Genomic DNA, 15,104 nt, shown 5'->3' with positions numbered 1-15,104 from the left:
CGGGCAAAACGCGGGGGCGTGGGAGGGGGATTCCCCTCGCGAGGCGGCGTGCGCGGTTTCAGCCCGTCTTTCGCGTAGCTCCTGCTCGCTGTGCGCTCCCGCAGCCTCTGGCTTAATTTTCGCGCTGCTCCGCGTAGCCCAGGGCTGCTGGTGGGGCAAAGAGAGGGGGAGGAGGACGGGCTCCGTGCGCTTGCGGTGCTCGGGGGACGTGCGAGCGCCTCAACAGCATCGGAGGCTGCGGCGAGTGTTGGGTGTGAGGCGGTGCTGCCGTGCGGGTGGCTGCTCCCTCCGTGCCCCAGAGGGCAGGCGGGCTGAGACCCCGCTCATGCCGGAATCCATCCTGCCAGGTTCTTGCTTTCCTGTTCGCGCTCTAGATTCAAATCTCAGGAGGGCAGAGTCTGACTTTACCAGAGCTCTGTTTCTTCACCGCTGCTTTACTTGCAAGAAACGAAGGTTGCTGTCTTCCTTATCCAAGGTTACTGTCACCGTCCTGCTGTAATGGTGGGTGTCAGCTGAGCCCGCTGGCTTTGTGTGCTCCTAGGCGAGAAGGGCTCTTGGGGCACCAGCAAGGACGCATTGCAGGCTCCCCAGTGCAGTTCCAGCATGCTTCTGATGTTACTTTTTTGTTCATTTTTAACTTCAAAGTTTTCTTCAGTTTCCATGTACATTAAATTACGAATGGTTTCTTCACTGCGGAGTAGATGCTGTGCCAAGTGTAATGGTTTTATGATGGTTTTGTGATGTGGATTGTGATTTAATAGGAAATTAGCTGATGGTCCTAAATTTGTATCATATGGTACCATAGGCCATCTGATCAGCATTATACCGTGGTGCCCTAGTTGGAACCACAGCCAAACCAAACCTAGATTGAGGTGGTGAGGAAGAGTCAGTACTACCCTCAGGTTTCTAGCTCTTGCTGTCTTTAGGCTACTAACTTACTTGGTCACTTTATTTATTTTACCCACAATCTTTTTTAAACTGGCACACTTACTATCCAGAGTACGTCTTCAACTACACTTTACACCTTTCAGTTAAGCTTCACGCTAATTTCGGGACAGGATTTGGAAATGGAACTTCATAATTAAAAGCAAAGCTGGTGATTGGGGGTCCGCTTGTAATACTGTCTGCATGGTGTGCTTGCAGCAAGCAACATGCTTCTACTCCTCGTAAGATGTGATATGGCAGTTTAAATACGTATTTCCGTTTCTAGTTCATGGAGGTTGAGACTTATTTTGTACTAATTTTTAATGGCTATTTTGCTTAGACAAGCAGAAAAACGCACAGTAAGAGCCAGGCAAAGAGAAGTCAACTTGAAAGTTTTTGGACTGTGTTAGGAATCGGGCTCAGTTTCCAGAAGTTATAATTTTATGAGCAAGTAGATATTGAACATTCCTAAAGTTTTATTTTGGTCTATGCGAGAAGGACTTTTTGCTCTCCTTTTTGGTAGAGGAGACATTATCAAGGCAACAAAATTGTTTCTACGAGGCATAGTCCTGAAAATGTCCGGGCTTCCAATGATTAGCTCAGATTTTTAAGTGCGGTTAACTTCATTTTGGTCTGGCCTCAGACCAAGGGCCTTACAGGTCTAAAGTATCAGCAAGCTGCTGTGCCAGGTTCTCTATCCTCCGCTCTAAGTGCTGCACACATTTGTAACACGTATATTCATAACGCAAAGGACAAAGGCTTCTTGTGATTAAAGTTTACTTTATCAATGTAGATCACATTTTGATGTAAGCCCTTAAAAATTCTAATTGATTAATGAGTTTCAGATGGTGGTTCCCCTCCAGTGCCCCTCCCCCTGCTCCTAACATGTACAGTATGCTCCAAGTTAATCTGGGAAAGCTCCAGAAACCTTGGGCTAAATTGGTTGTGGTATAGTTTATAAGGATAATAAAATAACTAGAAAAATTGAATTTCCTTACAAAAATATGCTTGCTGCATTTGTGAGCTTATGTTTTATCTGCTTGTTTATGGTAGTGAGAAAACTAAGATTACAGATGTGTGCATTTAGGATGATGCAAGCAAGAATGACCTGTTGTTTCTTACAGAAGGGAAGGCTCTGCGATAGCTGTTGAAGAGGAGCTATGTGACGGAGTAGCAGAATCACTTTAGAAGTGATTGTGTTTGTTTTTACATATGTAAAAGGGCAAAATGAGAGTGATTACTGTTCTGTAGTAAACTGGAAATTGCAGGTGGTAAAGATTGAGTAACATCTACCAGTGAGTGACAGGTCTCTGTTTTTTCCTACTGCTTCTTTTAGTTAATTTTAAGAGTTTCAAGTAGGGGACGTTTCACTTGGGGAAATTATTCTGCTGTCTAGCAGACCTCACCATAGGGAACCGTTTCATGACATAAAAAACATCAATTACAGAAGTTGTTAGTTACTTCTGTGGTTCCCAAAGGAAGACATTCATATATCTTCCCCCCCCCCCGCCCCCTTTCTGCATATATGTGTGTGTATACACATATGCACGGACATGGGTGAGGGGGTGAAAAAAACAGGAGCAAACTTTAGTCTATGCATTAATCCTATACTTTCCAAATCTGACAAATATACTAACACTGAGGCAGGAAAACTGAAACCAGTTTTCAAATGTGAATGTATTTATGCTTGGGTGTGCTATGTGGGTAAAAATGGCACTTGCATCTGTGAAAAGTGGTGATTGCAAGTATGGGTCCCAAATTGTGGTCAGCCTCATTTGTGCTTGCACAAATGTGTGTTTTGTGGCTGCAACTTAATCTGTTTATGAACATTGAATCTTTTATTTAAGCCTCTTCTGCACCTAACTTGCAGTTACAGTAAGCGAATGCTTCACACAATCCACTTAAACTCCAGTAAAGTTAGAAAAGTTCTGTTCTTTTCCATCTGCTTGAGGTGATTAGAACTAGCAGGGAGATCCAGCAGAGACCCTTGCCAGATACTCATGAGCTCTGTTCTGGCTTTTGATCCTCTGTCTCCTCTCTTTCCAGGATGGCTGCTTTCCAATAGCATTACCTTCTCTCTAAGACAGCAGGAGATTGTCTGCAGTTATAGCTGATAGCCCTCTGTCAAAGCCAATGTGCAGTCTAGAGCTCAAGTTCCAGTTTCTTCAGAGAAAACTATTGCTGCTCTTGTCTAAGTTGCTCTCTGCTCCCTCTACCATTGACAGTAAAGCTGCTGCACGGTTGCGTGCATGATGGCTTGTTTCTTCTAGAACTGGTAGCTCATGTGCTTCCTCAGTCATATTGCAAGAGACCTCACTTCACAAGCTTAAAGCCTGCATGTTCTGTGAAGACTTTATGAAGCAGAGTCTTTGAACCCAGTGTCCGAGGCAGAGTTGTGCCATCTTCTGTTCCAGCTTTGTAGAGCAAATAGGCCACTGAATTGGCACATGTGCAAATCTTCAGCCCTGGATGACTCTGGTTTGGCTGCCAGTCAGTTAGCTTGCCTGCTAGGCGGTAGCACCTGGGTGGGCCAAAACAGATGTCTGTTGTCCCCTTCGCACCGTACCAGCTGGATTGTGACACTGGGCATCGTGTATGACCTCTGTATCAGACATGATTTGATTGATCTCTAAACACAATTCTGTATTTGCTTTATGATTTTTTTTTAACTCCGTAGACACTTTTAACGTCCTCATATTCTTTTCTAACTGAATACAAATATAAAGAAAAATGCTTGTTTTGCTGGATACTTAATTTCTATGCTAATTCTTAAACCAAGTCATAAAGAGCAAGTGACTCAGCAAGACTTCTTTATCCCCAACCTGGAAGGATTGTATGTAGGAGCAAATTAAAAGGAGTTGTTCAAGCCTCCTTTTGCTTGAGAACAAATGCACATGTTGTAATTAGGAATAAGGCTGAAGTGACAGTGAAACTTGTGTAATACAGAGAGCATCGCATAGCCAGCAGCTACTCAGTATGAGCCCTTACGTATATATGCTGGAACTGGATGGGTAATTTGGAGTAAAAACTTACTGGTTTGTATGGTTAAATCACAGGATGGAGCACGTGTATTTTCTGTGTATGTGCATACATCTATGCATACATGCACACTCTTAAATATACATTTTTACTATATAGGATAGATTCCCACCCCCCCACCCCCCCCCAATTACACTTGATTTTGGTTGAAGAGTGCTATTATCACAATTTTACAGGTAAGGAAGGCGGTTGGAGTAGGAAATGGAATTGAATCCAGGGATCTGCATCTGTGAATGCCTAATTGTGCAGTCAGTTTTCCTTTCTGGATTAAACAGTCTTCCCCTCCTGTGTGTTTTGAGTACAGAGTGTATAATTTCTGAATTCATTTGTTCTACCAGTTAACTCCAACAAAAGCCAGGGGAATTACAGAAGATTACTTGTTTGATTCTCATTGCTTTCACCTGATGATCACTGACACCAGTGAGCAGGCAGTGTCCCTTACACTGCTGGCAAAATACAAGGAGTGAACTACAATACACAGAAAACTAAATCTACTACTGTGAAGCAAAATAAAAACTTTACTGTTTGGTAGAAGCAAGCAGAGGAAAATATAACCTTTCAGTGTGTTGAATCTGTTATGTGTCACTGGGTGTACTGTAAACTATCCCACACTGAATTCTTCAGCTAGACAGTAAGTCTAAGAATTTGAGATGTTGTCCTCTTATTGAGAGAGGTGGGGAAAAAAGGCAGTGCTGCATAAATACGACCTGCAACAAAACAGAATGAAAAGTAGTTAAAGACCTTTCCTTGCTTGCCTTCAGAATAGCAGGAGGAAGAAGCTGCCTTTTGAGGAACAAAGCATTTAGAGGTAAGTTTTGAAAATGCTTGTGCGTATCTCACATCAGCCTCAACAGTTTATAGAGAAGTGTAACATTGTATAAAATATTTGACATGTTTGTGTTGCCTAGTTTTCAAGAGCTGTATGTATGATGATGTGATGTTGCTATTAGAAAGTAGTGAGATTAGGAAAACCAGTATTTTTTTGGCTACTTTGTTCATACCTTATGTCTGCCAAAAGGAAAGGATGAAGTAGCTGTTGGAGCCAAAGAGGCTTGCCTCAGGTGTGGTGGTGTATCCTTTAACGCTACCGTCCACCTCTGCTGCAAGTTAGTCCATTTCTCTGACCAAATTCCTCACCGCTAAACTGAGGAGTAAACTTCTCTCCAGCCCCCCAGAAAACAAATGTTAAGATGTTTTAAGGAGGCGAGTTGATGGTATCTGAGCGAATAATCATGAGCCCGGCCTTGACCACAGGTGGAATCTTCAGAAGGGTCTTGAAGGAGCTCGGGATCCAGCTGCTGTTGCCTTCACCTAACTAACTTAGTTCAGCGTCTTCACAGATCTGAGCTAGTGTGTGATAAAGCTTTAGTAGTTACTGTATGGGCTATTACAGTTGATGAAGTAGATGAATGTTTTAATGAAGCTTAGGTACTCCACTGAAGTACTGTGGAGGCTTAAATTAAACTCAGAAGTTCAGTAGCAGCCAGTGTTTGCATAAAGAATAATTAAGAGTTTGATAACTTCTGATGCTTGTGGTTTGATGAATGACCCATGATATCATTGGTAGAATTTGTGACAGGAGCTACAGGTAACAAATTATGCTCTGTTCCTTAAAGGCTGATTTTTTTTTTTTTTTTTCATTTTAAAAATCTAAGGTAGGAATTTTGTTGCTTTGATTCTAATAAGAAAGTGTTCTAGTGAAGTATAGGGCAGGTTTTCAGAGAAGCAGTGGGGAAGGGAAAATTAATTTCTTTCACAAATGAAATTAAAGAAAACTTAAACAGAGGTAAGGTTGGATTGTAGGTGATTTATCTGTGATTCTTCAGGGTTCTTCTCAGGGGAGACTCTTCATCGGTATTAACTTTCTCATTCCACAGCCCTCACTTTGCATGCCTGCTTCACAAGGTAACCCATACGTTATCATTAATTCAGGGCTACTGTTTCAAGCAGACGTAGTCCCAGAGATGCCAGAGTCATTTTCAGCTTCTAGAGATTTTTGTCACCTGTCTATCTACTTCTCCTCGTCTTTTCTAGTTTCCTATTCTGAGAACCTGTGTCCTGTTAAAGCTACCTTAAGCTCAGAATACCCTTCTTGTCTCTGGATCTTCTCTCTTCCTACCACCACAGTTACTACCAAACTGAAGCACCCATGCATCCTTCAAAATTGGAGCTCTTTATTCTCCCACTTTTCTTCCTTCAATGAGTTTCAACAGTTCCTTGAGACCTTTACACAGCCTGGTTGCTGAGTTTTATGAAACAAGAGGTAGGTCAGTACAAAAGATATTTAAAGACAGCCCTATATTTAGAGCCAAACTGAAGTAACATCTCAAATCTCTGAATTCTCTGTTGTGCATCTTCACAGAGATCAGCTTGACGCATATCGACTGCAGTGCTTGTTTCACAGACTGATGGGCAAACCCAAACTGCTTCCATGTAGCTGCTCCAGCAGCCATGAAACAAGAGGTAGGTCAGTACAAAAGATATTTAAAGACAGCCCTATATTTAGAGCCAAACTGAAGTAACATCTCAAATCTCTGAATTCTCTGTTGTGCATCTTCACAGAGATCAGCTTGACGCATATCGACTGCAGTGCTTGTTTCACAGACTGATGGGCAAACCCAAACTGCTTCCATGTAGCTGCTCCAGCAGCCCTTCCCTTTTTTTTTTTTTTTTTGTTCTCTAGTCTTCAAGAAATGCAGCTTTCAGACCCTAGAATTACATCAATCCTGTCGGCGGCAGCAGCTGGCTGTCAGGCATATTATAATGTTGGTGGTTATTAATTAGCTTCAAGTTTCAGAGGGCACTTCGTACGGTCTTGGAAGTGATAAAATAGGTGGACCTTTCCTGAGATTAAAGAAGAAGAAGTTGTCTCCGTAGTTTTCCTGTTAACGCAGCCCAGCCCATTGTGTGCGCCATGTGTTACACTCCTAGCAGGGCACACCCTGCTCAGGGTCCCACGATGAATATTGCTGTGTGCATCCTTGAAGTATAAAACTACAGAACAATGTAGGTTGGAAGGGGCCTCCAGGGGTCATCTGGGCTAACCCCCTCCTCAAAGCATGTATGAACTGTGAAATTATTTCCAGTGAAGGGGTGCGATGTCTAACTCATTCCTTCAGTACGATAGTGCTTCTTTGTTCAGGTGTATTTTTGCAATCTGTCTGTCAAAAGAAACAAATTGCAGGATTTTGTTTCCTAAATATTTAGATACATAGGTGTTAATAAACTGAAAAATCGATGCAAAAGAATGATGTATTTTAATTAGCTTCATTTGTGTGTTGTATATGAAGTGAACGTTAAGGAATGGGAATTTTTTTTTATTACTTTTTACCAATACAATTTCAGAGGTGATTCAAGAGAATAAACTAGTTTCAGTTTTGGCTTTCACCTTATCAATGGAGTTTATAGACTCCAGAAATTGGTCAAATATTATTTTAAGGTTTGTTTTTTTTTTTTCTGGAAAGAAAATATGGCAGATGTACTTACACCTGATTTTTCCCATATAATTGTTGAAGACAAGGTTATGTCAATTATCCATCTTGCTTCTGTTTCTACCTATCCAAAATGAAACAGTGATTTGAAGCACCACACTGCACCGTTCTGAGTGACTTAGAGCAACTTTAAATATAGTGTCATTGTAACTCCTTAGCTGTTAGCATCATCTAGTCTGAAGGAATCTGTTTTAAGAGTGGCATTCCAGATTGATTTTTTTGCAGAGCTAACAGCCTTAATTCTTCTCCCTCCAGCCGCTCGCACTCCGCCCCGAATGAACAGGTATGATTTGGATTTAATCAACTAGGAAGCCATAAATCCAAGCTGATGTTTTTACAAAGTCAGTTTTCAGAGCAGAGCTGTGCTTAAATTACATACTTTAGTCTGCCTTAAACTCCTCTGCTTTCAAAGGACCTTTGATACACAAGGATTTTTTTTTTGTTAGAAAAATGTCAAATCTATTGATAAACCAGAAATCTGTATTTATACAAGGGAATAAAGTCATCTTAATGTCTATTTTCTTCCCTCCCCAAGGGCAAAAAATGTCCGATTTCAGTAAGCAGTATATTTGTAGTGTAAGCTGTGTCTGCCTGAAGGACAGGTTGAACTTCAGGATTTGGGGTGAGGTACTCTCAACAAAAGCTTAAGGATATGTTTTTTGCAAACAAGAGTTGAGCTACCTAGGATACGGTTAAAAAATGCTGGAGGATTTTAATGTAAGCATTAAAATATCCCAGATAGCATGTCATACATGTGGAAATGTCAGTTACAGCACAATTTTAAGGAAAGGCAGTTGCTTTTTACATTCCATAAACTTTTTCCTTTTTGTGGCAAAGGAATTATTTTAGTATTCTTGTTGTTCCAGACCACAATGGACTGGTACACCAAATTGTTCTGTTTTGTTGTTTTTAAAGTCACCAACACCTCTTTCCTGACTTGAAAGGTATGCAAAGGACAGAAGGAAGCTGTGTTTGCAGTGTATCATAAGCTGAAGCTGGCTGACACATCTAAGCACGGTTGGCGTGGTTCAGCTGGTTGACAGTAGGCAAAGAACTATTCCTTATGGACCTCTCATCCCCGCTTAATGTCTGTCTGGTGCCACCTATGGAAGAGCTTGTTGGTGTGGATGGGCTTTCAGCAGACTCAGCCTATCGGGCAAGAAAGTATCGCGACTCATTGCCCCAAGCATTAGGGTCCGGGTCTGACTTCAGAGAGAAAAATAACCTTCTGTCCTTAGCATGCTTCTGCCACAGATGGGGGAATTAGTCCTTCAGGAGCAGAGATACGGGTCCAGGGCACCTAAGGTCTCTGCCTGCTGCAAAACTCGGCACACTTAACTCATACGTAACACATGACGTATTGTCTTACCCGAAACTAAAGTTTCAGTAAGTTGCCACTGAAGCGGGGGAGCAGAAAAGGTGGAAGTGGGAAGTGCGGATAACCAGCACTAGCTGTTTTTCTTCTTTCTGAAGAAAAAATGCTATTCAGTAAATATATTTGGTGTAGATTTTTTCTTTAATTATTCTGAAGCAGTAGAATAGACTGATTCCATTTTAATTTCATTTTCTTAATTGTTAGTAAGTTCGCTGTAGTAGTGTAACTCAGTTGTTCCCATGCTTTTCTTGGGCCTGATCCAAAAATCTCTGAAGCTTTCTATTTATTTTGAGTGGATATTGGATGAGGCACCTTAGTGAGTTGCGAGCTTTGTATGAAATGTTTATTTTGATTCAATTTTAATAATTCCTTTCAGAATATTTGGTTATGTGTTGGCAACGTGTAGCTTGGTGAGTACAAATGAAGTTGACATTTATCTGTATGACTTAATCACTTGCAACGTGATCCATTAACAAAACAAAACTTCAGTTGTCAGTGTTGTATTCATGTGTTAGAACCACAACTGTGTGCCTGGCATCCGATTTCTTAGAATCATGGTTACTGTTGTCATCTTCTACAATTCTAAAAAGAGAACCTGCAAAACTTGATTTGGTATAATGAAGCAGTTATTTTCTGTTCTTTTTCTTTTTTTATATATAACGAAATAGGTACGACAAACGGATAAGCAATGTGCACTGCTCTGAGCCCGAAGGCACGTGGGCCTGGCCTCTCTGATATGCATCAATACAGTCAGTGGCTTGCAAGTAGACATGAGGCCAACTTGTTGCCGATGAAAGAGGATTTGGCCCTGTGGCTCACAAACCTGCTGGGTAAGATGCAATAAAATAGAATGCGGATACGGGGCGGCAAGAGAGCTCTGTTCACTGTTAGCTGGGACTTCAGTCCTTCAGACTGCTTTACATTTCAAAAATAAAGGTAGTTATGGTTAGGTAACTACCTCCACATAGTGTTAGGAAGGGCAGAAAAGCTAATAAATAGTTTGCCTCCCTGGTGTTTCTGAGAGTAGCATGATTGAAGTTTATTATTAATTTCATGTTTATTTTTCCTCAAATTAACTTTTAAATGTTCTTTTGCATGAGTTTTCTGTATTAATACCATTAAGCTGAATGGTGCTAATTACTGCCATCAAGTACATTTTCCATTTTCATTGGTAGGCTGGCTAAAGAGTATGGGTGTACGGACTGTCTTGAACAGAAGGAGCCATTAAATACTTCTTTCATAGATAGAACTTTAAATAGTTCAACCAAGCAGTCTAGTGCTTGATAATTGCCACCCAAAGCAATGTACGCTAAGACTTGTGGAAGCTTGTGCACGGAGGGGTCTGACCTAGTGGCTGCAGCTGGGACCTGGGGATTTGCTGGTTGTGGCTGTACGTCTTGGTGTGGGAAGCCGAAACACATTGTTGGTGAAAGAGGATGCAAACCTAAGGCCAAGAAAAAAACCAGGTACACATGAAGAGGAGCAAATGAGAGTATGTCCCTGGCAGGGAGGAGAGAGACAGTTCTTCGGGATATACGACTCATTCAAGAAGGCAGAATTTAGAAACTGTGAGACAGGAAATAGTATGTTGTTTGCTGAGAGCATTCGGAGAAAATGGCTTTTGTATGATCTCTGTAAGTCCAAAGGATTCTACCAGAGAAACCATGACTTATAGAATACCTCATCCTAAGGGAAACATGCCAGTAGTTCCTCTCATTTAAACAAAGAGGAGAAAATATTTTAGAGGTCATGTTTACATGAAACTTCTGCTGATGTGATTTCAGAGGAAAATTTGGATGAGCATTTTTAAATTTGTGGTCTGTGGTTTGGTGTATTTTGTGTGTGTTGTTTTTTTTCTTTCCTCCTCTGGAAGTCTGTTCTGGAGAGACATAGGCAGTGTCTTGTCTTGGCAAATGCTGTAGCTGAATCTTCTCAGTGATATCATACAATATAATAGAGTATATCTGATGCCTTTCATCTGCACGTTCTACGTTGCTCTATTTCCCCTTATTTTAAGAGGAAGGGAAGTATTGCTGTGTTACAAGAGGCATAGTCGATAAATACATTGTCAGCAGAATGCAGGACACGGTGTTTTGCAGGTAGGCGATACCCATTTTAGAGCTGTAGTAGTTATGAATCCACAACTGCAGAAGTGGCACTCGCTTTGAATTACATCTTTATGTGGTAGTTCCATTTAAATTAAAGAGTTTCAAGTATAAAATTGTCTAGGCAATGCCAGAACAAAACGCAGAAATCCTGACTTTTCTTCCCAATTATCACAAGACTGCAGTCCAAAAGACTGCTTTTTTGAATCAGAAGCAGCACGTTCCATTAAGTATTTAATATATTGTTTAAATGCTTTACACAATGAAGTTTTAGTGAGCTGCTCTAAAACAAATAGAAGCTTGTTTGCAGTTCAAAACAGAGTTCTCACAGTGACAAGTTTAGGAATGAGGTCACTTTTTTAGCAAGAAAGTAATAATCAGCAGGAGGTTCTGAAATGCCAACTATAATTAAAAATCTGATTTTTCATATGGCCACCAAATTCTGCACTGCAGAACTAAATGGGCACAACCTTCTTTTAATTAAGCAGCATACACAGTTCATTTGCTTAATGCCTTCCCCCACACCTTCTCACACCAAGCTCTTCTCTTCTCAGAGTTTGTCCTGAAGAACTGAAATTATAGTGATTTGTTAAACTGTTTTGAATTCTTGTGTAGACATTGTTATTCAAATTCATAATTCAATTAAACTAAAATTCACATTCAAAATAAATTAAGTGTAACTGAATTAAAGTAATTAATATTCATATAAATATATTAACTCAGAATTCAAATTTGGTTTAATTACTGTATAATTTAGGTTAACTGTAGTGAGGGGAGGGACATGTGAGTGTGTTGCTGTAAGATAAAATAGGTATGAATTTATAGCATGCCACTACCTTGCTGTAAAAACCTGTTTATACTCTGACTTTTCAGCATCCAAAAGGATATGCGAGGCTCTTTGTTTGTTTGTTTTGTTGTGTTTGTTTTTTTTTCCTCCATGGGAGAAATAATGTACTTTGCATTAATGGTCGGTAGATTTTGATGTGCAGATAATGCTCTGTGCTGTAATTTGTGGCCTCATTGTAAGTGTCATTATGCCAGTTTCAATGCAATAGGACTACTCAATTTATTAAAAAAAATTCATATGCATTTCAATTAATTTTGCCACGTTGGTTCTTATTTTGTCTATATTTTGTTCATTTGTACTATGAATCAACAAGGGCACATGATCTTTTCAAATAAATTTAGATTAAAAAAAATAGAAAGTGTTTTAGGCAAGAATAGGGCTGAAACTCTTTCAGGTAGTTTGATTGACTGATAGTGTTTTTGGAAATTTTTGTGGAGAGGCAAATATGTCCTGCACAGTGTTACTCTAAGTTAAAATAGTGACAGTTTTGCGGTAGCAAAGCCTGGTGTGGGTTTGAAATTACAAACCGGAAAACATTAGAGGGATATTGCATTTTGTAATAGGAGTGAAGGGTTTTGATATTAGATGGAAATTAGGCATAGCGAGAATTTGACCTTACCTGAGTGACAAATTGGAAGACGGAGATACATGGTGCATCTGGAAAATAACGCTGAAAGAATTTTTAACACTAAGACTTTGGACTTTTTATTCTAATTTAGCATGGACATAGTTGTGGATTATTTTTTTTTTTTAGTAATCATTAGTGCTTTTGTACATGTTTTGCTAATTATTTTTGCAACTGTGTCAGAGCAACTCAGACCTTCTGAGAGGACACTTTGTCATTTCAGCTCCATTGCTGAATAGATGGAGCCTATTAGCTGCCTGTATTCTGGGGGCTGGAAAAAGGACATTGGAGATGAAATCGATGTGCCAGATGGGATTGACTTGTACAGTATTGTACATTATAGTGTTCGCAAAATGGGACACGTTAGCATTGCGGGGACTTGGGGTTTGCCTGCTGAAGAGGAAGGTTGGAGCAATGGATGTTGTGTCGCTCACCCTCACTTCCCTGTGCTGAGATCCAGTGGCTCGGTCAAGAGATCCTTGCAGTGGCGAAGTTAAGGAGATGTGCTGACCCAGCTGTGTTGCAGATCATGATCAACTCTCAGCCTTGTTTTCATTATGTATAGAGCGAATGAAGCACTCGGCAATGCCTTCACTTCAAATTTGGTAGATTATGTATATACTTATTTTAGTAGAATGCTCTTGAATGCTTAAAACTTCTGTTTCCCCTTGAGCAAGCTTCACAGTTGGGCGCAGCGTTAGCACAGGTTTGGCTATAGTAATCTTCTAGCAGAGGCAAAATGGCAATTTGAAAGCAAGTGAGGCTTTCTTGTCTGTTGTACTCTCCAGTACTGTCTTGTTCTCTCTTGTGTGTCTGCAGAGGGGAAAGGACTGACATCAGGAGGAGTGGGTCTCATCACCAGTCTGTAGTCTGGGACAAGTGCAGAAGGATGATTTCTCTGTTTCCCCTTCGGTTATTGTATAGAGCTAGGATCTTTTTTCCACACTCCTGGAGCCCATTTACCAGCTGCAGACAGTTACGATGATGTAGGTTGCTCCATCCAGCCTCATTTAGCACATGGAACCACAGAATAGACCTGCAAGATGTGCCCTGGGCACATGCCTGGGCTCCCAGGGTTCATCGCTGAGGCCTCTTCCCTCTTCAGAAGCTCATAGGTAAAGAGCTGGAAAATGCAAGATGCTGAGGAATTGGACATGTAAACATTAAATATTGCATGAGACATGTTAAAAGTTGCTGGAGTGCAGAAGTGAAATGTGTTTGGAGAAAAGGAACAGGGAGGTGAGGATGTTAGGCATTGAGTTGAAGACCAAGTGTGGAATTTAAAGGTGTGTTGAAGGAAGTGTAAAGTTTGGGGGATGAAGGGTGGTAGGTCTTCTGCGAGAAAACGGTCTCTTTAAATTGTGAGTTAAAGAAAACCCTGCTTCAGCTCGGTGACCTTGCTCATCTTGCTGTCAATGAGGATTCTGTAGCGGTACCTTCATTTTCAACACCAGCGTGTTCGGCTCAAGCAGGTGGGAAAGGCAGTTTTTAAATATCTGAATATGAAGACAGCCACGATACTGATACTTCTAGTGATCCTGCTGGCACTGATGCGGTTTCTGATTTAGTTGAGAGGCTTTATAATTTTCTTTAGTATCAACATACCTTTGGGATTTTTTATATGTCCTGTTGCAAGTAAGTGATAATGCCTCAATGCTATCAAAACTATTTCTCTTGCTGTGAGCTGTTCTAGGATACACAGTGGCCTCGTCAGAAAAGAACCAGTTTCGCCTGTGCATAAAATCATTGGCCTCTATGTTTTCTTTATTTCTGTTGGTTTTGGTTATGTTGAGTGTAATTGCCACATAATTTGAGACGGTCAAGAAGAGTAGTTCCACTGGTGCCTCAGTATTGTAGAAGCTCATCCTACTGATGTGTTTCAGAGGTTCACCTGAGTGAAGTATTTCTGTTTGTAAACTCATAGTTTCGTGTCACCGCTGAAGTGTACGGTTAAAATAGTTGATGGGCTAGTTGTGAGGCTGGAGTCAGTGTCTTGCATTGTAGTTGTTAAAGTAAGAGTGGAAGAACTCGGTGCAGTAATAGAAGAACCAACTAGATTTTGGTACTTTGTTTTAGTCTTTGAGTCCCCTTGCCTTCTTCTGAAGGCTCTAGTTGTCTGAGGTGGCCCACAGGGAGTGCTTTATCTTCGGCCTCTCGGGCACACACCCTGGCTATGGGCTCTTTTTAGTTATCCTTTTGTAGACTTCCCAGTCTGGTAACATGAGGGCCCCCAGGGCTGGATGGCCGTAGAGACAGCTGCCCACAGTTTCCAAGGGGTGGGTGTTCAGGTATAACAGTTTGTCTTTGGAAGGGGCATCTGGTGATGGCGGTAAAAGAGAGGGTAAGTGATACTTCGAGGTTTGAGACAGCCTTCCTATTCTGTTTTTTTTTTTTTCATACTTTTAGTGTTGTTTTTTTATTATACTTAATGTTATTACCATTCTATAGAAACATTGCAACTGCTTTCTTGTAATTATAGGGGGAGTTATACATTTTTAATGGAGTTTAATGTTTTTTCCATACAAATATACAGAGCCATTTTCTTCCTCAGGCTATGAACATTACTCTCATTTGAATCAATACATTTCAACTGTTAAATATGTCAGAGTGTCTGCTTTAGCAAAGAAATGCCACCTTTTGGAGCCATAAAATACATTGAATTGAAAGCTGACACCTAATATATTTTTCATTGGATACA

General features: G+C 40.7%; 1 protein-coding gene across 1 annotated transcript in view; it reads left to right on the top strand.

The window, feature by feature from the left end:
* The first annotated feature begins 9,517 nt into the window (after positions 1-9,517).
* Positions 9,518-15,104, top strand: part of LOC104626843 (growth arrest-specific protein 2) — a 36,250-nt gene continuing 30,663 nt past the window's right edge. The window contains exon 1 of the mRNA XM_010294867.1: positions 9,518-9,659. Coding sequence (XP_010293169.1) covers positions 9,518-9,659 — 142 coding nt within the window. The remainder of the gene's footprint in view (positions 9,660-15,104) is intronic.

This window comes from Phaethon lepturus, unplaced genomic scaffold, assembly GCF_000687285.1.
Source record: "Phaethon lepturus isolate BGI_N335 unplaced genomic scaffold, ASM68728v1 scaffold21309, whole genome shotgun sequence".
NCBI classification, from domain to species: Eukaryota; Metazoa; Chordata; class Aves; order Phaethontiformes; family Phaethontidae; genus Phaethon; species Phaethon lepturus.
The sequence above is the reverse complement of the archived record's forward strand: the minus strand, read 5'-3'. Positions and strand labels throughout refer to the sequence as shown.